At 33.7% G+C, this 26,707-nt stretch overlaps 1 protein-coding gene across 1 annotated transcript in view; it reads right to left on the reverse strand.

The window, feature by feature from the left end:
• Positions 1-1,394: 1,394 nt before the first annotated feature.
• Positions 1,395-26,707, reverse strand: part of LOC144959597 (uncharacterized) — a 35,931-nt gene continuing 10,618 nt past the window's right edge. The window contains exons 5-11 of the mRNA XM_078892222.1: positions 24,294-24,368; positions 23,004-23,111; positions 21,330-21,413; positions 16,142-16,237; positions 13,259-13,345; positions 9,855-10,150; positions 1,395-2,591 (exon numbers count right to left, since the gene is read on the reverse strand). Coding sequence (XP_078748348.1) covers positions 9,953-10,150; positions 13,259-13,345; positions 16,142-16,237; positions 21,330-21,413; positions 23,004-23,111; positions 24,294-24,368 — 648 coding nt within the window. The 3' untranslated portion in view covers positions 1,395-2,591; positions 9,855-9,952. The remainder of the gene's footprint in view (positions 2,592-9,854; positions 10,151-13,258; positions 13,346-16,141; positions 16,238-21,329; positions 21,414-23,003; positions 23,112-24,293; positions 24,369-26,707) is intronic.

The raw sequence follows: 26,707 nt of genomic DNA on the forward strand, positions 1-26,707 counted from the left end.
GTAACTGAGGCACAAGTACTCTGTAATTGAAAAGATTACTCCAGACAAAAGACCATGGAAGATAAAAAACCCAAACAAAAACTTATGATAAAAAATACAGATTGATGGGACTCGTTTGGATATCTTAATAGGGATCTCATACAAAATGACTATTTTGTTACTGACTGATGAGAGTGTCGGGCTAAAGAACTGGATTTTGTTTTTGTTAAAAGAAACGAACGTGGTTGTGAATGTAAATCTTCTTATTGAGAAGCTTGTTCCAATTTGATTAATGTATGTACTCGTATTAAGGCTCTTGGGCAGAATTAACCAGTAGATTTTTGACCAACAAAACATGGAACTTGTGACACACGTGCTCGGACAAACATGGTTGTTTGTAAACAATTCGATGAATGAGAGAGATAATTCATGCAGTATCCGAAGCCTGGACCAGGCATGGAACCTAGAAGAAGAAGAAGAAGAAGAAGAAGATGAATGCTATCGGCCTCTATCTGATCATTGTTATTGTTTTTAAACCGCTAAATGGGTGACTAGTTATCATGGGATTTTCTCAATCAAATTATAAACGTTTAAGTTTACACGTGTGTTGGTTCTATTGATCAAGCGGTAGAACAGTGGGTATAACGTGTGTAGTTCGCTTTCGTTACCAATCACGGCCATTGTTCACATTATAACGACTGTCCGAGAGGCGTGGTTATCTATGTGTCTTTTCTGCCCCACGCTGACAAAAACATGTCTTTTCCATTTTGGTCAAGAGACGTTGATCTATTCAGATGACCCCCAACTTTCCAATAGGTCTTAAGGTTGAGATTTCTCTAGAGTGTATTTGAAGTCTCAGGTTTGGTGCATTTTGACCAGATATCGTAAATGAAAAGACACTCACATGTTTATGGTTGGAACAGTTGTTTCAGTCCTTTTTTTTACACACATATTCGGCCATTGTTGACTCTAATGGGTAAGTGTCCGTAGCTTGATTAGTTTTATTGGCGTCCTCTGTTTGTGTTCCCGTGTGTCTAGTATACGCTAGGGACACTTACCAATTTGAGTCACTTTTGACGGAAGAGTGCAAAAGGGAGGAAAAAAATATCAGCATTGAAACCGCTGTACCACCCATAAAAATGTGAATGTCTCTAACCAATATTATCGAGCACTCTTATAATCTACCTATCAACACTCAAATATATAGATAGATAAATAATTAGATAGATAAATGAATAGATAGAAAGAAAGAAAGTTTGGGGAGGGGATATGTTTTAGGTGGCTGTTATAAAAAAAACAAAAAACGTGAAGGTTTTTGATGGCCTTATTCCTGTTTTCACCAAACGGTCAACATTCAATCAAATTTTAAAATCATGTTACAACATTGAAAGTAAAGGACAATTAGATCCACAAAAGCAAGTTGTATCACAGTTTATTGTTGTTGGTGTGTTGTTTATGATACAATGAAATAAAAGTGTTAATACGATATTATATCAAGAATTCATTCGTGTTTATTGTATCTCAGGTGTTATGTCAGCTGTGATTCTTACGATGACATTATCAAATATTATATGTATATTTAGTATATAAAAAGGTGTTTAGATACATCTGATTCTATGCTTGAACAACGACATTCTAATGGCAAGTATATAAGGTAAAACAATCATAACAAAAGGAGAAAAAACGTGGTAAAACGATACAGTATCATATTTTATGAGAAAATCAAAACACATTTAAAAACATCAATAGCCAGAGTTTTTACTTGTGTTTCTTCTATTTACTTATTTATTATCACCATGACATGCCTTTCGCAGAATACGCCGTAAGCCCGTATGGTATCTCATCACGTGATCAGCTAAATATATTTCTTGGTAATTCCGTGTGACGTGTGCACAGCATTGAGGGGCAGCAACATTCTTCACTAGTTTGAAGGTGATTAGTGAAGGTGTGACTATGCTATAAGAAGACGTACTTATTCTGTCGTTAACCATGTGACACTCACGTCATACGTCTTACGACATGCGTTGCGACAGGCTACTACTCTCTTGTCATGGTGATAATTGGCAAACATTCACGTTGCTACCACGTTAACAAAATTCATTCGTCTTTTATCTCAATCTTCGTTCTTAATTTAAAAAAAAATTGAATCCACTTACTTTATCACCGTTTTGGGATTCCGGATCACATTTTACCTTTACATTCTTACAGATGCTTCGTTCTTTCATTTAACAGGCTGGCAAAACCTTTCATTTTGGCAATTTGAGTTGTTTAAAACATTCAAACAGATACAACATATTTATAGAAGAAATAATCGTAAAGTGATTTACATGGAGCTGGAAATATCGTGGCCACAGACATCCCAAAAATAGATTCTTTCAATCATCAGATGGCGTTCACTCTCCATTTCCCCCCACTCTTCCGCCCCTATTTTCAATTCCCCCCCCCCCACCCACCTTATACCTATTTTTATCGATAACTACTTCAATTTCAACTACAGTACATAGTATTCTAAGCCGAAAGGAAATCTCTGGTTGCCGGGTTTATTCTTTGTGTTTTTTATATACACATCCTCAAAACGTGTCTCCAGATTGGCTAGGTTTAGATTGATGACTCTGTTGGAAAGGAAGAGGAGAAAATACATTTTAAAACTGAGTAATAAATCGATGATAGAAGATTGACTAAAGAATTCCAAGTCACGCACGAGACACAGAATTAACCAATAGATTTTTGACCACACAAAACTTGGAATTTGTGACACACCTTCACACGTGCTCGGACAAACATGGTTGGTTGTTTATAAACAATAAAACCAATGAATTCGACCTTTCTCCGATCATTGATATTGTTTTCACACCGCCAGATGGGTGACTAAGTATCGTGCGACTTCTCGATCATATTATAAACGTTTACGTTTACACGTAGATTTCTGTGTTGGTTTTACTCATCAAGTGGTAGAACAGTGTGTATTATACTTCGACACATACCATTGATAATAAAACATGTTTAGTTTGCTATGTTCACCAATCACTGTCCTTGCAATGCAATAATACCAATAATATTATACCTCTTTCGTTTTAGGAAGAACCCAGATTTTAATACAGCATTAGCTAAAATATATTTTTGCATCTCGATTATCCTCTGTAAAAAAGGATTTCAGCAAATATTCTTTATCCCGCACACGACATCCGGTTTTTCTAATAGAATTAGACACGTAATGATATATACGATAGAAGCTATTTTTAGATTGAGAGTGTCGATCAGACGGAAAATACGTCGGATGCGAACGGCAGAGGCAAAAAGTGTCCTGTTGCTATTGACACTGACTTAAAAAGAAACATGTAAGATAAGTATAGAATGTCGAAGGTACACATTTTTGTGAGTTAAAACAGATTAATAAATCCGAATCTAATCAAGCTTGCGAGATGCGAGTGAACGGAGACTCGAAGTAGAAGGGTTCGCTTCAAAGAACAACCCCCCCCCTCCCCCCAAAAAACAAAAAAAAAACAAAAACAAAACAAAAACAAAACAAAAGAAAACAAAAAACAAAAACAAAAAAAAACAAAAAAAAAAAAAAAACAACAAAAAACACACCAAAAAAACCCCCACAAAAACCCCCCAAAAAACCCCAAACAAAAAAAAAAAAAAGAAAAAAAAAGAAGAAAACCACAACAATTAGAAGGTATAGGGGAGACAAAAGTTATTCTGCTGGCATTGTAACTGACTGAAATAATGTGATTCATCAGAACACAATTTCTGTTTTGTTTCTTTGTTGTCGTTGTTTTGTTTTTGTTTTTTGGTTCAATTTGTTGGAGTTTCAATTATACTTTCATTTGCCTAAATATATAGTTGACAGTCGACCATGGACACCATTGTAGTCTGATCAATCGATAGGCAATATCACGTGAATTACTTCATCAGGGCCAAAGTCAGTTCAAATATGAAACGGAACGAAATATGTCTATACCGGATGTGTTGTTAATTTCCTCTTTGGAAATCTTTTGCGTTGAAAGTATACAGGATTACCTGCAATCGTGTACTAGAGAGCTTGATGCTACTAGCACAAAAATAGCCGAATTAGTCACTGTCCTTACAACGCCCACTTCTAGACAAGAGCCTAGTTAGTCAAAGACTAGAAAACGTTAATAAAATCCGAACTTATTAGTCACTTGCTTCGCCCAGGCTTCAGACTAGTTTGTCATTTATTAGACTAGTAAAGAAGTACATCTAGTCCGTTTACACAATACTGGGTCCTGGTGTGGCTAAACATGTGGGCTGAGGATTAACTGGATCTCCACATTACTTCACTTTGAAAAACATTGATTTAATGTTACTTTTATTTTTATTAATATCTGTATATAAACTTCAGCCATGCCTTTGTATATAGCTTTTGAGCAAACTCCACAATTTGAATTTGTTTTTTTTTGTAAGATGAAGCCCCTTAAAATCCCCCAAAAGTGGAGATAGAATCATCACATCACCAGCCCAGTATTATTAATACAATACAATAGTAGTGGAAACAATAGATTTAGAATAAACCAGTGATTAAAAGAGATTTATGAGTCATGGATGTCCAACCTTAGAAAATGTGACAATACGATTTTCAAAATGAATTGCTATAGTTAACATCAGCTGAAATAAAAGTTATTGTCTTATTTTAATGCCACATAGGCATATATGAAGAATATGTACTGAAGAGGGTTAAAAAACATAACGATTTCCTTAAATCTTTCAGAACTGAGGCCATAATATTCGCATTTCCGTCAGAAAATGGCTGACACCCGATGGAGTCAGCATGAAAATGACAAACTAAGACAAAGCGACATTCGAATTCGGCGCAAAATCTCAATTAAAATACCCCCTGGGGCCAATTGAATGTTCTGATGAAAGAAAGGATACCATTGGTTCAATTTATTGTACTTTTGTAGAAAGTAGGATTGGATTATATTATTGTTATTGCCTTTCAAAGCCGACGGCATTGTGCGGCCATTGACCAGTAGAACAGATTCTGCTTGGCCATACAGTGCGGCCATTTACCAGTAGAACAGATTCTGCTTGGCCATACAGTGCGGCCAATGGCGCTGAAAGAGTTAATACGCGGATTATTTGAGGTTTAATCTTAATATGTTAAAACATTGGATAAATCTAAACCAATTAAAGAAGATAATTAAAGTTCTCTATTCTAAAATGTAGATGCATGTGCCAAAAAAAAAACAACATATAGAGTGAAGTAATGCCTTTTTATTCTCTCCCGTTATGTAATATTTGTGAAATCAACCTTTTCTGACAATTTCTCTGGAAACTTTCTTAGGATTTTGACGAGACATCTAAAAACATTGAGGTTGGACTCTGCGCGTTCTATATCCATTGCTGGGGCAGTGTAATCATATCAAGGAATATTTAACATGAATATTTTATTTTTCATCCCTCACAGCAAGGCCTCGACTTAACCCTGTCTTTACCAACTATAGGAACATCAGCACATTTGTTACGAAAAAAACAAACATTTTTCTTATTCAAATTTGCTTTGTACATCATAAAATTTAAAGAAAATGAACAGTCTGTTGTAGAGCATGTTTTGCTAAAGAAATTATGCATCGCATGAACTTACTGATATTGTGTTTGGGTGATAAAAATCTATTTTTGTGTTAGTTGGGTGAGATGTTTTGGGGGAAAATCCTGAAAATGGCTGGTAAGGAGAGAGTTAAGTGATTCCTACTATGATATAATGTAACAATGAGGATATCTGACACATTGGGTCTGATACTCGTCGAATCCCGATATCTAATTTTGTATACAAAAATCTAAATTTTCTTGACGTTCAATTATTCTTAGCCTCAAGGTTTTTAGCTAAGAGATCGAAAGGGATCAAACCTGTCAATGAAAAAAAAAATGCACTCTAGCGTCAAATTGTACAGAAATCCACACCGGTACAGCAGTCAACATGATATATATATATATATATATATATATATATATATATATATATATATATATATATATATATATTGAATCATTGAATCGTGTTGGATACAAATATGGTACGAATAATGCTCGACATGTAGCAATGGAGCGAATTATTATTGTAATATTTACCACAAAGTTGGAGTCAGTCTACATCGATGTTTCAGGCCTTTTCAGCCATCGTCATATATATATATATATATATATATATATATATATATATATATATATATATATATAGAGAGAGAGAGAGAGAGAGAGAGAGATAGAGATAGAATGAGTGAGAAGTGTATGTGTGCGTGTGTGTGTGTGTGTGTGTGTGAGAGAGAGAGAGAAAGAGATAGAGTGATATATATATATATATATATATATATACATATATATATATATATACATATATATATATATATATATATATATATATATATATATATATATATATAGAGAGAGAGAGAGAGAGAGAGAGAGAAAGAGGGGAGAGAGAGAGGGAGAGATTATTCGGGTTTGGTACAAAGCAGAGGTATAGAATAGTATATTGATTGTTTTGTTATTATGAAATATAGTCCCTATGCGAAGAGGTTATCTCAGTACCTAGGGGCTCCGATAGAAATCTAGTTTTGTGCCGGAAATCTGTCCAATTTCAGGAAATTTAGACATAATATGCCTGTAGAGCCCTTACACAATACAATTCTCTCCTTATCGGTCAGACACCGATTAATATGAGGGTTACTACTAAACTGCCCGAAGCTGTGAACTGTCAAAAGTTATATATATATATATATATATATATATATATATATATATATATATATATATATATATATATATATATATATAAACATTTGACAGATATTAAGATTGTCAAACAATCTTAATATCTGTCAAATGTTTATAAATAGCTCCTTTTATACTAAAGTTGATCACTATTATTTCATGGTTTTTGTTTTTATAATATATATATATATATATATATATATATATATATATATATATATATATATATATATATATATATATATTGATGATGTGCGCTTAGCTAGGATACTCACAACAACATCCGACAGCAAAATATAATGTACCAACACACAGGACTATGTGTAACGGTGAAACGCTTATATGTAGTCTTATTGATAGAATTTAATAATAAAAATGGCTGGCTACAACCAATAACAAAAAAAACAGAGTGGCGTCAATTTCGCTCCTTCGATATTAGATTGCAGCTTAAAAAATAGGACAAATTTAAAACAAAATTACAGTTTCGAGCACAAAAGCCTTCTTAAGCATCACTTTATATATATATATATATATATATATATATATATATATATATATATATATATATATATATATATATTATATAATATTCATCTTTATATATTAATTCGATAGATCACGGTAACCACTAACTTGACAAGATGTTTTGGTCCAAAAACTATAATTAGTGACCCATTTTCTCCGAACGGTATTTTGTCGGGGTCAACGTGACCATATTTGCAGATCTGATAACTGGACATATTATATGGGCTGGCTTGTTTTAACGTTGTTGTAATGGACACTATTCTGCGTTGGTTTTGAGAGTATTTCCATTACAAGAACGAGACCATAACAATTTGGGTTATCAGACCTGCAAATAAATGTACGTCGGTCGAGATGAATTTGACCTAAAAATGACTTTTGAATGAAAATGGTTGGAAAAACTAATTTTTAGTTTTTGAAATGCAAGAAATTATCTCGCGTGCAGGCGAGATATTTTCAGATCTCCCCTGTCCATCCAACAGTGATTTTGGGTAGATGGGTCTGATAGATCTGGCGGAAAGTACTTTGCGATAGACTAGCGCCCTAACCAAAGGATAGCAAGCAATTGCTATTGTCTGTTTCACGCTATAGAAACCGGGATAAATTTCGGGCCCATGGGCCGAAAGGCTCTGAAGGACGGCTCTTTTTTCATGCTTGTGTTTATAAATTCATCTGTCATCCCGTAACTCATTCCGACATATAATACTGCTTTAAGAAGCCGGGTCACATTAATCTGACAAGTATGAGGTCATTTTACCCTCTCCTTACCAACTATAGGAAAATCATCACATTCGTTACGATACAACCAACATTTTTCTAATTCAAATTCAAATTGTATATCATAAAATTTAAAGAAAATGAACAGTGTGTTGTAGAGCATGCTTTGCTAAAGAAATTATGCATCGGAAGACCTTTACTGCTATTGCTTTGAGTGTTAATAAATCTATTTTTGTGTTAATTGGGTGAGAAGTTTTGGGGAAAATCCTGAAAATGGCTGGTAAGGAAAGAGTTAAATAGAAGGAGAAGGCAGTAATCTGGCTGGAACACGTTCATGGGGATTTGTTTGTTTTCAGGAGACAGAAATAGTCTTTATTGAGTGAAGCGTGCTGTATTTATTTTATTTTTAATCTCCAAAAGCATCAGAGCGAGAGAGAGAGAGAGAGAGAGAGAGAGAGAGAGAGAGAGAGAGAGAGAGAGATAAAGAGATAAGAGAGAATAAGAGACAGAGAGAGAGTAAGAGAGAGAGAAAGAGAGACAGAGTGAAAGAAAGAGAGAGAAAGGGAGAGACAGAGAGAGAGAGAGACAGAGAGAGATAGAGACAGAGAGAGAGAGAATAAGAGACAGAAAGAGACAGAGTAAGAGAGAGAGAGAAAGAGAGAGAGAGTGAAAGAAAGAGAGAGAAAGGGAGAGAGAGAGGGAGCGAGAGAGAGAGAGAGAGAGAAAGAGAGAGAGATAGAGATAGAGAGAGAATAATCGACAGAGAGAGACAGAGAGAGACACAGAGAGATAGAGATAGAGAGAGAATAATAGACAGAGAGAGAGACAGAGAGAGACAGACAGAGAGAGAGACAGAGAGAGATAGAAAGAGAGAGAGAGAGAAAGAGAGAGAGAGAAAGAGAGAGAGAGAGAAGAGAGAGAGAAAGAGAGAGAGAGAAAGAGAGAGAGAGAGAGAAAGAGAGAGAGAGAGAGGAGAGAAAGAGAGAGAGAGAGAGAGAGAGAGTGAAAGAGAATTGCCGTGAAATTTATTGAGTGATCGATTGTACGAAAAATTGTCAGAGCAAAATTATCAAGTGTATTCGGGGTCAATATCTGTTAAAATTAACTCTTGTCGGTTCAGTGTTGAGAGTTTGCGGTTTAATAATATATATATATATATATATATATATATATATATATATATATATATATATATATATATAAAACAAAAATGCATTTTGCGTCTTTTGTCTTTTTGGTCTTCAGCTTTTATTACTGGACAAAGTCTGATCGTTGATAACTTAAAATATTCGTCTTAATTTCCACGATATTATATAATATAATCATCAAAATATATACTTGCCTATGGGAAATCAACCTTTTTCATTATGTGTCTACGTCCAAATCCACCCCGTATCTGACTGTTTTCAGAGAAGATTTGCCAGATTCATTTGCACGCACCTCCAGATTTTATCAATCAATTGACCGATTTTGATCGGTGATATGCGATCAGATAGCTTATAACTTGGTAGAGCACTCGCTTCACACGCAAAGGGACCAAAATCGATCCCTGGTGCAATCGGGATTTTTTTTTTTCTGAACCCCTGTCCTTGGCGCATAGTTGAGTCCTTGGAGAAGGCTCTTTACTCACATTCTCACATCGTACTCAGATGCAAAATGAGCACCTGGCCGTTAACAACGTTGTCTCTGTGCGAAAAAAAATAATTGATATCGCCTAATAGGCGTCATGTCCCGTCCTACGTGTTAAATGTTGCTGTTGGTCAGGGTACCCTTGTACAGCGCTTTGGGCACGTTTAGTGGACATTGCTCAATATAACAGCTCAATTTTTTTTCAATTTTAATAGAACAAGGAGGAGGAGGAGACGGAGGAGAGGGAGGAAAGCATGAAATTGAAAACTTACAATAGAATGATATGTTGATTATTGAGGTGACAATATCATCAGCAAAATTATTATTTGGACTATCCCGGCGGTGGTGCTCTCTCTCTCTCTCTCCCTCTCTACCAAATCTCCGTAGATTTGATCCTGTTGATATCCGAAGACTGGTAGGATGATATCTTTGAGAATGGTGTAAACACTTTCATCTCTGCTTCTGGCACAGCACCTGCATCTGGCCTCTCGGCGGCGAGAGCTGCCTTTCCTAGTTCTTCCTCTGGCGGATTAAACAGCATCAAGACGCCAATTGCCATGGCAATGCACTGTTTGGAAAAGTTATAAAAAAAGGGGAAGCAATCGTTGTAGTCTGATCAATCGACAATCAATATCACTTGATTTGATTCATCATGGCAAAAGGAAGTTCAAATATGAAATAAAACGAAATAATATTATGTATATACCGGATGTGTTGCTAATTTCCTCTTTGAATGTTAATGTTTAAAATGTAACAAATAAACTCGAGTATTTGTGTGGCACAACATCCACACCATACTGTATTCAATGGGTCCTCAGCCAACACTAAAAACTTAACGTAGGTGTGATATGATGCCTGTTAGGCAATATTAAATTATTTCGATAGAGATCATTTTTCTAACGGCCAGGTAAGTACTCATTTTAAAGGTGATTACGGGAAGAGAACGTGGATAGAGAGCCTTTTCAAAGATATCAACTTATCGCCACCCAGAAAGGGACTCGAACCTTGGACTTACAGGTTCAAAGTCGAGTATCATACAACGAGGCCCAAAGCCGCACACAATAAATTTAAAAACAACCCCCCAAAAATTGAGCTTTTGTATAGCGCAATATTCACAAAACGTGCTCAAAGCGCTTAACAAAGGGTCCCTAACCAAAAAGCACTTAAAAAAAACACTTAACATGTAGGACGAGACATAACAATTTTTTTCAGAAAGAGACAACGCTGTCATTTTACACAAGAGTATGGTGAGAGAAAGTGAGTAAAGAGTCTTTTTCAAGAACTTAACTGTGCGCCGAGCGAGGCACGAACTCAGGACCTTCCGATCCGAAAGCGAATGTCATACCACAAGAACACATAGCCGCACGAATTAAATTAAATTTTTATCTTCAGTTCAGATTGTCAATTTCCACTATATATCATCATCATCATCATCATCATCATCATCATCATCATCATCATCATCATCATCATCATCATCATCATTATTATTATTATTATTATTATTATTATTATTATTATTATTATTATTATTATTATTATTAAAATGTAATATTTCTTGTTAAAAGTACTATCACCATCACCAGCATCGCATCATCATCATCACCTTCATCATCATCATCATCATCATCATCATCATCATCATCATCATCATCATCATCATCATCATCATCATCATCATCATCATCATCATCATCATCATCTACTACTACTACTACTACTACTACTACTACTACTACTACTACTACTACTACTACTACCACTACTTCTATTAATACTACTACTACCACTACTACTACTACTACTACTACTACTACTACTACTACTACTACTACTACTACTACTACTACTACTACTACTACTACTACTACTACTACCACCACTACTACTACTACTACTATTACAACTACCACTACTTCTATTAATACTACTACTACCACTACTACTACTACTACTACTACTACTACTACTACTACTACTACTACTACTACTACTACTACTACTACTACTACTATTACAACTACCACTACTTCTATTAATACTACTACTACCACTAATAATACTACTACTACTACTACTACTTTTACTACTACTACTACTACTACTACTACTACTACTACTATTACTACTACTACTACTATTTCTACTACTACTACTACTATTTCTACTACTACTACTACCACTACTACTACTACTAACTACTACTACTACTACTACTACTACTACTACTACTACTACTACTACTACTACTATTATTGATACTACTACTACTACTACTACTACTACTACTACTACTACTACTACAACTACTACTACTACTACTAATACTACTACTACATACTACTACTACTACTACTACTACTACTACTACTACTATTAATACTACTACTACTACTACTACTACCTACTACTACTACTACTACTACTACTACTACTATTAATACTACTACTATTAATACTACTACTACTGCTACTACTACTACTACTACTACTACTACTACTACTACTACTTAACTACTACTATTAATAACTACTAACTAATTAATATATATAACACTACTATACTTACTACTACATACTACTATACTACACTATACTAACTACTACATTATACTACACTACTACTACTACTACTACTACTACTATACTACTACTTACTATTAATACTACTAACTACTATACTACTACTACATACTACTACTACACTACATATTAATACACTACTACTACTACTACTACTACTACTACTAACTACTACTACTACTACTACTACTAACTAACATAATACACTACTACTACTACTACTATACTACTACTACTACTACTACTACTACTACTAAATACTACTACTACTACTACTATACTACTACTACTACTACACTACTACTAACTACTACTACTACTACTACTATACTACTACTACTACTATACTACTACTATACTACTACTACTACTAAATACTACTAACTACTACTACTACTACTACTACTACTAACTACTACTACTACTACTACTACTACTACACTACTAACTACTACTACCTACTACTACTACTACTAACTACTACTACTACTACTACTATACTACTACTACTACTACTACTACTACTACTACTACTACTACTACTACTATACTACTACTACTACTATACTACTACTACTACTACTACTACTACTACTACTACTACTACTACTACATACCATATACTACTACTACTACTACTACTACTACTAATACTACTACTACTACTACTACTACTACTATTAATACTACTACTACTACTACTACTACTATTAATACTACTACACTACTACTACTACTACTACTACTACTACTACTACTACTACTACTACTACTATTATACTACTACTACTACTACTACTACTACTACTACTACTACTACTACTACTACTACTACACTATTACATACTACTACTACTACTACTACTACTACTACTATATACTACTACTACTACTACTACACTACTACTACTACTACATACTACTTATAACATACATTACTACTATAACTACTACTACTACACTATACTCTACTACACTACTACTATATACTACTACACTACACTACTAAACTACTACTACTACTACTACTACTACTACTACTACTACTACTACTACTACTACTACTACTATTAATACTACTACTACTACTAACCTGCCACGCCGTTATGAGGAATATCAAGATCATGTAGGTAGACAATTCATTTTCATATGCATGGTCAAATAGAGTGTTATAACAACCCTGTTGGAAAGAGTAAGAATATCATCAGGCTTAATCGACATGTATATATATATATATATATATATATATATATATATATATATATATATATATATATATATATATGTATATATATATATATATATATATATATATATTATATATATATATATATATATATTATCAGGTCTTATAACTGAATACATTTATGATTTATGGGCTCTATATAACATTGTTGTAACGGACAATACATTGCGTTGGTTTGAATATATAATTTCTATTACAGCAATGAGCCCATACAGACTTGGGTTATCAACGTTTCAAATAAGTTCATGCAACTTTACAAAATCAATGATAAAACAGTTTTCAGACAACCCCTCCATAAAATAATAGATAAAAATACCCAAGATGAACAATATAATAAAGAATTGAAAGATAACAACAATAATAACACTGCAGATTCGGACATACGAACAAAAGCTCACACGCATCCAATTACACACGCATACTCACGCACACACACGCACACTCACACACACATCCATATACACACTGTACATAAATATATTACTCTCTCACACACACAAACACACACGTATATATATATAAGATAACCACAAAGGAAGCTTCAGACTATACATGTTAGATTAAAAAGTTGCGTTCAAAGAACAAACGCAGATTCCAATATGAAAGAGAAATTGAACAATTATTACGATACAATGGAACCCTGCTAAAGCCAACACCGCCGGACCAGAAAGATTTGGTTGTCTTTTAAGCAGGGTTGACCTTATCCATTATCAATAAGACACACTTAGATAAAGAACATAATATTTGGGACCAACAAATAGGTGTTGATCTTAAACGGAAGTTGACTTAATGCGGCTTCCACTGTATTTAATTGATACTTAAATCAAGTTATGGATTTTAATTTTAAACCCTCTCCTTACCAACTATAGGAAAATCGTCACGATCTGTTACGATAAAACCAACATTTTTCTTATTCAAATTTCTTTTGTACATCATAAAATTGAAAGAAAATGAACAGTTTGTTGTAGAGTATGTTTTGCTACAGAAATTATGTATTGGAAGAATTTTACTGCTATTATGTCAGAGTGATAAAAAATATCTATTTCTGTGTTAGTTGGGTGTGAAGTTTTTGTGGAAAATCCTGAAAATGGCTGGCAAGGAGAGGGTTAAAATAAATGCGATGTTTTTCTATCACAATGTCATCATCTGGTTTAAACTGTTTACGTGAACAGTTCTAAGAATAGCGCAATGCCAAATTAGTCTTTATTCCATCCCTCTCATTGGAAAACCCTTTCATTTCTTAGTAAATACGTAATCAAACGCATAGAATAAAAATTGTATTTGACGATTGCAGAATATTTTCGCACATTTTATTGGTGTGAAATATGATGTAAAAGACAACTGATTGGTAGAAATTAAAAATAATCTTTTGGTGCCCATGAATACAAATCCAACGTTTTTAGTTTTGGGTCAAATTGTCATTCAAGTAGGCCAGGGACCCCTTGTAAAACGCCATGAGCACGTTTAGAGGATATTGCGCTATATAAAAGCTCAGTTATAATTATTATTTATTTTCACTCTTTCTGCTCTATTATTGAAAACGTTTAGGCCTCTAAATTAATCTAAAATATCGTGTCTTGATTAAATTCAATTTCGCCATTATGTGTCTAAGGTAGGATCGATCTGAGAGGGGTCTTCTAACTCCAATAGGCGTCAAAAGTCGTGACGTCACTTCCCTCGTAATAACGCATAGAAACTTAGTAACTGGTTCTAAACTATCAGGACAATGGCGGTTATACATTCAGATCATATGACATGTGAAAAAGTTCTAACCAGCATGGAGAATAAAAAGTAACAATTTTCTTTGTTTAGAACCAAGCTGCTGGTTGCTGAGCGGGCGTGACATATCAGCCTTTTGAATACTATTGGAGCTGAACTGAACATAATTCGATTGTTTAACCGTGGTGATATGATGCAGAATATTAGATTCTCCTTGCTAGACTAACGCAAAATCAATTATTTACGTTTCCTAGTAATTCTCCCCCGGAGAAGAGTGAACAAAATTCCACCCTACATGTGCCGACGACAGTGTTTAATGACATTACAACATGCCACAGACAATATTGTGGTGCTGGGGTGTCACTTTAATTTGGTTGAGATCTATCTCTCTCGGAAGACAGCGGGTTAGTGGTAGCTTTTAACTCCTTACCACCCATAGGAAAATCGTCACATTCGTTAAGATACAACCAACAATTTTAACATTCTGATTTCTCTTGCACATCACAATATCTAAAGAACATTTGATATTATAGCTGTAAAAACTTGACATTGTATTATAGAGCTCATTTTACTGAACAATTTTGTGTATTGAATGTACTTTTTGGTTTTCTGTTTGAGCCAGAAAATTATACTTTGCTATTGGGTGGGCGTGACGTTTTGGGAAAAAAATTTGAAATTGGGTGGGAAGGAGAGAGTTAATGTCTTTGATAAGTTTGTAGTGCTCTCGAAGTGACAAAAATATCGTTTTAGGTAGTAGAAAAGATTATGCTATGATGCTGCTGCTGCTGCTGCTGCTGCTGCTGCTGCTGATGATGATGATGATGATGATGATGATGATGATGATGATGATGATGAACCAGTTTTCATGAGAAAACAATTAAAAAAAAATATTTTACTATTTACACTATTCATTTCGAGTTTTTAAAAAGAAAAGCAAATCAAAAACAAACTATTAATTTTTATACCCAATTTGTTTTTGACATTAGTAGTAAAATTCCTACTTTCACAGACCTCATGATACTGCATGGAATTCTTGTTGATGCCACAAGTAATGAGTGCGTCGAGACCCTGTAGCCATATGTTATCCTTACAGCAGGCCGGGGAAATCTGTTAGAAGACAATGGGCATGATCTAGAATATTCCCTTTCCATGTGCTCGAGGCAGCGACTTAAGTAGACGATGGCTCGAGGTCATTGTTTACATTGCAAAGCGTGCTCAAAATGACCCACATAGTGAAAATTATTCACAGCTTTTGAAATATATTTTACATCACGATTGGTCATTTTGTTCAGCTTGACACATGGGTATATTTACAACTTTTATAAACAAAGCAACGGTATTACATTTGTTAAGAAATATTCAATCGTTGGACCTGAAGTAATCATGTGATTGATGACTCGGTTGGACGAAAACATGAATATAGATCGCTCCTATTCGAGTAGATACTTTCAAAGTCTTGACATTTTTTTGTTGAGGCAGACAAAAGAAAACAAATCATGTGACATAGCGAGTCAACAATGTGTAACCAGGTGGTCGTATTGTGGGTATGACACTCACCTTCGAATCGGAAGGTCCTGGGTTCGAGTCCCAAACGGCGCATAGTTAGTTGAGTCCTTGGAAAAGGCTTTAAAAAAACAGCTCACCGTACTAAAGTGTAAAACAGTGTTGTCTATGAAAAAAAAAAATTGTAATATCGCCTAACAGGCGTCATTTCTTAACCTGTATGTTTAGTGGTGCTGTTGGCCAAGGACACCTTGTAAGGCGCTTTGAGCACATTTAGTAGATATTGCGCTACTTAAAAGCTCAATTTTTATTTTTTATTTTTTTTAAAGATTCAGATTTATTTTGTACATCACACAAACGTTGAAGAATGAACTTTGTTTAATTAATAAGACCATAAAATTGTTTTGTCGATAGCTTGTTTGTGTTAAAAAAAACAACAACAATTTTTCTGCTGGGTAAGTCTGCCATTTTGGGAGAAAACTGAAAATAATCGGTAAGGAGAGAGTTAAACATGTCGAATTTGTACGTAGCACAAATGGTTAATATCATTTAACTAATTAATTAATTAATTAATTAATTAATTATTATTTAGTTTTTTATTGTTTATTTTATAGCGTGTTTGTTGTTGTAAAGTCGAAGAAAAAAAACAAAACAATAATAAACAATACTACACGGTAATGATATTGATGATATACTTTTAGGTAAAATACTCACAACATTTGCCATCCGGATATATCGTACAAACACACCAAAACTGTTTATAACAATTGAACGTTTATGGTTTGATTGGTATGATTTAGTGAGAACTAATCACCATACTGGTAGTTTAAAAACAATAAGAAAGATGAGTGACGTCAATTTCGTTCCTTCTATAACAAATATTATTTAGCACTGATGCGTTCTCTGACTGACGTGATACCAATCTGAAGCGGTTGATAAAATCTCTAGAATGAACCAAAAAAAAAAAAACAACAAAAAAAAAAAACCACAAAAAAATAACAAAAACAAAAAACACAACAACAACAAAAAACAAAAACAAAAAACAAACAAACAACACAAAAAAACCCAACAAAACACAAACAAACCTCCCCCCCCCCCTAACTAAAAATACCCCAAAAACAAAACAAAAAAGAAACAACACACACACACACACACACACACGCGCGCACACACACACAAACAAAAAACAAATTCGAAACGGAAACGAATTCCCGTCGGTCGTGTGTGAAATAGAGACGAGCGAGACATATTAACTATTTCCGGTTTACAGTCATAGCAATACGGGAACTTTCTTCTTCCTACTCTAGGTCATGTAAATGTTGCTGCTGGAAGCTCGAAGAAATTAAATAACAAAGTGAAATTAAATGCAAGCTTGAATTTATTATACAAAAACATACAAAATGGACGTTTCAGGTTTCCCCTTAATTAACAAAACAGGATGAATGAAACACTACAGACGCATGAGATAATGTGGTAGTGGCACTAATGCACTGCGACCGATTCATGAGTAATCTTAGTAATTTTTTAAAAAACACGTAGTTGTTCATAAGAAAAGGATCTTAAAATGTGAAAACACATGGTTGTCCGCAAGAATAGGATCTTGAAATGTGAAAACACATGGTTGTCCACAAGAATAGGATCTTGAAATGTGAAAACACATGGTTGTCCACAAGAATAGGATCTTGAAATGTGAAAACACATGGTTGTCCACAAGAATAGGATCTTGAAATGTGAAAACACATGGTTGTCCACAAGAATAGGATCTTGAAATGTGAAAACACATGGTTGTCACAAAAATAGGATCTTGAAATGTGAAAACACATGGTTGTCCGCAAGAATAGGATCTTAAAATGTGAAAACACATAGTTGTCCACAAGAATAGGATCTTATAATGTGAAAACACATGGTTGTCCACAAGAATAGGATCTTAAAATGTGAAAACACATGGTTGTCCACAAGAATAGGATCTTAAAATGTGAAAACACATGGTTGTCCACAAGAATAGGATCTTGAAATGTGAAAACACATGGTTGTCCACAAGAATAGGATCTTAAAATGTGAAAACACATAGTTGTCCACAAGAATAGGATCTTAAAATTTGAAAACACATCGTTGTCCACAAGAATAGGATCTTAAAATGTGAAAACACATGGTTGTCCACAAGAATAGGATCTTGAAATGTGAAAACACATGGTTGTCCACAAGAATAGGATCTTGAAATGTGAAAACACATGGTTGTCCACAAGAATAGGATCTTAAAATGTGAAAACACATGGTTGTCCACAAGAATAGGATCTTGAAATGTGAAAACACATGGTTGTCCGCAAGAATCGGATCTTGAAATGTGAAAACACAAGGTTGTCCGCAAGAATAGGATCTTGAAATGTGAAAACACATGGTTGTCCGCAAGAATAGGATCTTAAAATGTGAAAACACATGGTTGTCCACAAGAATAGGATCTTATAATGTGAAAACACATGGTTGTCCACAAGAATAGGATCTTAAAATGTGAAAACACATGGTTGTCCGCAAGAATAGGATCTTGAAATGTGAAAACACATGGTTGTCCACAAGAATAGGATCTTGAAATGTGAAAACACATGGTTGTCCACAAGAATAGGATCTTGAAATGTGAAAACACATGGTTGTCCACAAGAATAGGATCTTGAAATGTGAAAACACATGGTTGTCACAAAAATAGGATCTTGAAATGTGAAAACACATGGTTGTCCACAAGAATAGGATCTTAAAATGTGAAAACACATGGTTGTCCACAAGAATAGGATCTTAAAATGTGAAAACACATGGTTGTCCACAAGAATAGGATCTTGAAATGTGAAAACACATGGTTGTCCACAAGAATAGGATCTTAAAATGTGAAAACACATAGTTGTCCACAAGAATAGGATCTTAAAATTTGAAAACACATCGTTGTCCACAAGAATAGGATCTTAAAATGTGAAAACACATGGTTGTCCACAAGAATAGGATCTTGAAATGTGAAAACACATGGTTGTCCACAAGAATAGGATCTTGAAATGTGAAAACACATGGTTGTCCACAAGAATATGATCTTGAAATGTGAAAACACATGGTTGTCCACAAGAATAGGATCTTGAAATGTGAAAACACATGGTTGTCCGCAAGAATAGGATCTTGAAATGTGAAAACACATGGTTGTCCGCAAGAATAGGATCTTGAAATGTGAAAACACAAGGTTGTCCGCAAGAATAGGATCTTGAAATGTGAAAACACATGGTTGTCCGCAAGAATAAGATCTTAAAATGTGAAAACACATGGTTGCCCACAAGAATATGATCTTATAATGTGAAAACACATGGTTGTCCACAAGAATAGGATCTTAAAATGTGAAAACACATGGTTGTCCGCAAGAATAGGATCTTGAAATGTGAAAACACATGGTTGCCCACAAGAATAGGATCTTGAAATGTGAAAACACATGGTTGTCCACAAGAATAGGATCTTGAAATGTGAAAACACATGGTTGTCACAAAAATAGGATCTTGAAATGTGAAAACACATGGTTGTCCGCAAGAATAGGATCTTAAAATGTGAAAACACATGGTTGTCCACAAGAATAGGATCTTATAATGTGAAAACACATGGTTGTCCACAAGAATAGGATCTTAAAATGTGAAAACACATGGTTGTCCACAAGAATAGGATCTTAAAATGTGAAAACACATGGTTGTCCACAAGAATAGGATCTTGAAATGTGAAAACACATGGTTGTCCACAAGAATAGGATCTTAAAATGTGAAAACACATAGTTGTCCACAAGAATAGGATCTTAAAATTTGAAAACACATCGTTGTCCACAAGAATAGGATCTTAAAATGTGAAAACACATGGTTGTCCACAAGAATAGGATCTTGAAATGTGAAAACACATGGTTGTCCACAAGAATAGGATCTTGAAATGTGAAAACACATGGTTGTCCGCAAGAATAGGATCTTGAAATGTGAAAACACAAGGTTGTCCGCAAGAATAGGATCTTGAAATGTGAAAACACTTGCGGACAGCCTTTGCCAAATATTTCTCTGCGTCCGTTTGGATTTTCAGTGACCTCTTAATGGTTTGTTTTCTTTTGCTATTTTGTTATCGACTGAAGAAGGATTTTGAGCCCGTAACGTTTCGTGTTTGGTAGGGTGTTCTCTTTTGAAGCTGTTATTTACATGTTTGTCCATTACCTTTTTTACAGTCCACAGATTCTAGGGGCTTTGAATTGCTTCATAGATGTCCACACCTATTTTATCTATAATCCTTGAATACTTCTTCATTATTATTTTCCTCTCAGTTCATAGCTTCTAGCAGCACTGCCGTCTTAAGGACAAAGACCGTATGTTTACTTGGTTCACATACAGCCTTTTCCCTTTAAGACGGCAGGCAGAGCATAGTATCCTGGCATAGCAGTTTTTGTGTGTGCATCGCTTGCGGCTACGTTGTGGCCTCAAAAAATCGCATTTTCTTCATTTTTACTGGCGTTGATATGACCTCACACTTGTTGTAAACGCCACGAAACCCTTAAAAAACAAATAAGTACCTTTCTCGTTCTTGAAATAATTATGAGTTTTTAGGAAAAGTAATTGCAAAATTTGCTGTTTTTAGTTTTCAAATTTTGGGATTTTTTGTTAAAAAAACCGCCATGTCAGAAGTATCACTGTGGTTTACTTACAAGCATGTTTTGTTCATCCCCATGCGCGTACGAATACGTCATATTACTGAAATCCTCCGGCCCTTTGATCCCACAACACTCTCCCTGTGGAATGAAAATGTTGCCTTTTTGCTCAAAAAAAAAAAATAACAACGTGAAATTGAATATTATTTTCAATTTGATTAAAGAAAATATATAATGAGGACGTTTCAGGTTTCCCCTTTTTCAACAAAACGCATATGAAGGAAACTTTACTGACGAAAGGGTTATGTATATAATTATATATGCGGCTATGTGGTCTTGTGGTATGACACTCGTTTCGGATCGGAAGGTCCTGGGTTTGAGCTTCGCTCGGCGCGTAGTTGAGTCCTTGGAAAAGATTCTTTACTCACATTCTCTCACCGTACTCAGGTGTAAAATGAGTAACTGGACGTCAACAGCGTTGTCTCTGTCGGAAAAATTGTAACATCGCCTAACAGGCGTTATAACTCGTTCTACATGTTACGTGTTGCTGTTGGTCAGGGATCCTTTGTAAAGCGCTTTGAGCACATTTAGTGGATATTGCTTTGTATTTAAGCTCTAAAAGCTCTAATATATTATTACTATTATTATTATTATTATTATTATTATTATTATTATTATTATTATTATTATTATTATTATTATTATTATTATTATTATTATTATTATTATTATTATTATTATTATACGTTTATAATATTGATGCCTTTTGTGTAAAATGTGCAAAGGCTATGTGGTCTAATTCTATGACACTCGTCTTCAGTTTGGAAGCTCCTGGGTTCGAGGCACGCTCAGAGCGACGCATAGTTGAGTCCTTGGAAAAGGCTTTTTACTCACATTCATTCTTCATACTCATGTGTAAAATGAGTACCTGGCCGTTAACAGCGTTGTGACTGTTGGAAGAAAAAAAAGGAATATCGCTTAACAGGCGACATATTCCGTCTTACATGCTAAATGTTGCTGTCGGCTAGGGGCCTCTTGTAAAGCGCTTTGATCATATTATTTGGTGGATATTCCCTATACAACTTTCAAGTTCCTTTTATTATTATGTTAGGATGACTTGGATCCCTGAAGGAAATTTTGAATGAAAGAATCGTATTTATCATTGCCCTACAAAATGGATAAAGATTAACCTCATGTAAACGGTATTGTAAACGAATTTCCATTTTTTGAATGAATAAAATATTATTATTATTATTATTATTATTATTATTATTATTATTATTATTATTATTATTATTATTATTATTATTATTATTATTAATTATTATTATTATTATTATTATTATTATTATTATTATTATTATTATTATTATTTATTATTATTATTATTATTATTATTATTATTATTATTATTATTATTAATTATTATTATTATTATTATTATTATTATTATTATTATTATTATTATTATTATTATTATTATTATTATTATTATTATTATATTATTATTATTATTATTATTATTATTATTATTATTATTATTATTATTATTATTATATATTATTATTATTATTATCATTATTATGTGTCATATCCGTGGCTATGAATTCAATTTCCAGCACGTGATACCGCTTTGAGACTGTGAGTCACTAATAACATTTTGGCACACACACACACACACACACACACACACACACACACACACAATTATTTTAACGTAGACCTGCTTACCGCTATCATGATAGAGTTCATCAAAATGGACCATTCTGAAGCTTGGGGTCCAAGAGTATATTCCTCATACATTTTCGTGGCCAGCTCGTCCTTGGCTGAATCATGGAACTGACAGAGGAAGGATTAATGAAATATAAGTACAAAAGTTATCATTATTATCATCATCATCATCATCATCATCATCATCATCATCATCATCATCATCATCATCATCATCATCATCATCATCATCATCATCATCAGCATCATCATTATCATCATCATCATCATAATCATCATCATCATCATCATCATCATTATCATCATCATCATCATCATCATCGTCATCATCATCATCATCATAATATAACATCATAACATAATAATGAAAAACCCCCAAATCTCATGAAATAATAGTACTCAATTTTTTGATAAAAGGAGCTACTAGTAAAATGATGCAAATTTATATATACATATATATCCTCTTTTTGAGATTGAGGAGCACTATCGAAGCAGTTGTCGAATTCCTTGCCAGAATATAGACCTCACGTAAATAATGTAAATAGTAATGTAAATGTAAGATAAATAATGTTTATCACTCCTAATGACTTGGTTTCCATAAAACGAATCGTTGCCAAACATTATTCAGATTGCAAATTAAAAATGACTGTTTCATATTTCAATTCCAAAGTATCCGGCGCAATTTATAGTAAGGGCGTTTTCACATGACACCATCCATAGCTCTTTTATTTTGCCCTCCAAAAAAAAAAAGAAAAGAAGAAAAAACAAAAGACAAAAAAAAAAGAAGAAGAAAAAAAAACAAAAAAAAAAACAAACAATTTAACCCCCCCCCCCCAACAAAAAAAAAAAAAAAAACAAGTAAAAAAAATCAAAACAAATTACAAAGCAAATCAAAAAAACCCCAGAAAAAAACACACGTTTTAAAAAATACAAACCCCTCCCAACCGAACATAATAAGATCATACCAAAAATCAAAAAGAAAAAGAAAAACAAAATCAAAGCAAAACCAAAACCAATAGAAAAAGTCATATAAAAAATAAGAACACCAACAAATTAAAAATAAAAATAACAACGTGTACTTCAAGTACCAAGCGGTTAAGATGACCTTCGATTCTTATCTAATCCCTCCCCCCGGGCCTCCTACCCCCACTTGTGAAAATGTCTCAAACCAGTCACAGAGTTGGACCATAATAAGTTCATGTCAGTCCCGCCGCAAACTATTGATTTGAAAAGATCGTTCATTTATTCTCAAACTTAAGTAGAAAATGGATAGCAGGAATTTTGACTTACACTGCTGCTGACGTCAATAATCATCCAGATGGTTACAAACTGTAACATTGTACTTATTAATATCAACCCAATAAGCTGTGGATGTACAAAGGGTAAAGATTATTATAGTTTTAACTAAAGGTCTTTAATAAGATCAACAACGTGTAAAGAATATAGAATAACATTGTGGATTGCCAATCAACAAAAAGAATTTTTGCTCGAGGTTTGTGGATCAAAAAAAAATTGTTAAAGAATATGATTTTTACTTCAGGTTGTGGACAATAAAATGTAGAGAAAATAGAGCTTTGAATTGAGGATTTCCAATCAACAAAATACGTATTTGCTTGGGATTTGTTGGTCACCAAAAGCTAAAGAATAATATAGTTTCTATTTCAGAACTGTGGATCAACAGAAGGTAAAGAATATTGAGTTTTCGATTGAGAATTGACTATCAACAAATGGATTTTTTGTTTGAGGTTTTTGGGTCAACAGTAGCTATAGAATAATATGGTTGTCACTTTGATGACTGTAGATAAACAAAAGGCAAAGCATATAGAATATAAGTGAGGATTTCCATCGAAAGGAATATTTGATTGAGTTTTGTGGATCAACTGTAGTTAAATATATCGTTTTCACTTGAAATTTGTTGTGCTGTGACGATTGGTAACGAATGTGGTTGTCACTTGAAGACTGCGGATCAACAATTTATAAAGACTATAGAATAAAATTGAGGATTGTCAATCTATAAAAGGACTTTTTGCTCGAGGTTTGGGAACCAACAATAGGAAAGAATGTCTTTGTGAAATTTAAATTGTCATGAGATTTTCTTCATTTGTTTATGAGAAAAAAAATCACATAGCAAAAAAAATAAATAATCTGACTCAGACACAAATTGAAGACATTGAGGAGACAGATCGTTTTACCAATAAGTAATGGGATAGAATGATATCATTCATATTATTTAAAATTTAATCATGGCTTTTAACCCTCGCCTTACCAGCTATAGGAATTTCGTCACATTCGTTACGATACAACCAATATTTTTCTTATTCAAATTTCTTTTGTGCATCATAAAATTGAAAGAAAATGAACAGTCTGTTGTAGAGCATGTTTTGCTAAAGAAATTATTTAGAACCTACTGCTATTGTGTTTGAGTGATAACAATATTTTTCGTGTTAGTTGGGTGTGAAGTTTTGGGGAAAATCCTGAAAATGGCTGGTAAGGAGAGAGTTAAATAGTTTTGATAAAGAGTAAAAAGAATAGCATATTACATTAAAAAACAAAATTCAATCCGGGATTCCATGTTGAACTCAATCTTCTAAAGAACTGATAGTTGAAGTAAATATTATAATATGTGGATAAGAAATTGATTAACTCTCTCATTGCCAGCCATTTTCAGACTGTTCCCAAAAACTTCACTTCCACCAAACACAAAAATAAACATTTTCTTACTCAAACTGAAAGTCAACAAAGTATATTCTATGTATAATATTGTTCAGCAAAATACGATCTACATCACAGTTTCAAGTTTTAATATCTATGACAAACAAAATCTTTACATTTTATGATGTACGAAAAAAAAATTAGAATGAGAAAATTGTTGGTTGCATTGTAAAAAATGCGATTATTTTTCTATGGAGAGTAAGGAATGGGTTTAACAAGGATCTTGGCTTGCCGAACCTGTGGGGGAAAAACCTTTTAGAATGTGATTTTAGTCATTAATGAAATAATTTCTAGCAAAAGCAGCCATTTCGGTGCCATGACCCGCATACCAATCATCCTATAATCGTCTGATGGCTTTATTGGTGATTTTCAGACATTACTTAAAATTTAGCTTTGTGCTAAATATCAAAATAAATGGTATCGAATATGTGCATGATAGAGATGGCTTCGAAAAGTTTTCGGTATAATACAGTTCAAACTTCGAAAAATGTATATAGTCAAGGGTAAAGACAAATCTGAAGAAGTTCTCAATTATGAAAAAGACAAGCAATTTACCATGATGGACATTTTTTGCGAGTAGTTTTTTTTGGTGTCTAAGATTATTGTCAAACAATAGAAGGGTCCGACTTAAAAAAAAATAGCATTCCATGAAAATGTTTTTAAAAAGGGCATACGTCTTACTGCAATAAGCATAAGAAGGGCTGTAACTTATAACGAAATGTATGAGAAGCTTACAACAAAAAGTATGAGAAAGGCAGGTAACTTACAACGAACAGTATGAGAAGGGTAGGTAACTTACAACGAAAAGTATGAGAAGGGTTGGTAACTTACAACGAAAAGTATGAGAAGGGTTGGTAACTTAAACTAAAAGCAAAATATAAAAAAGGCAAATAATTCTAGACACAAACACACACATACAAACCCACACACACACACACACACACACACACACACTCACAGACCCACACACACACACACACACACACACACAC

This window comes from Berghia stephanieae, chromosome 14, assembly GCF_034508935.2.
Source record: "Berghia stephanieae isolate SIO BIC M18660-M18661 chromosome 14, UCSD_Bste_1.3, whole genome shotgun sequence".
In the NCBI taxonomy this organism is placed as follows: Eukaryota; Metazoa; Mollusca; class Gastropoda; order Nudibranchia; family Aeolidiidae; genus Berghia; species Berghia stephanieae.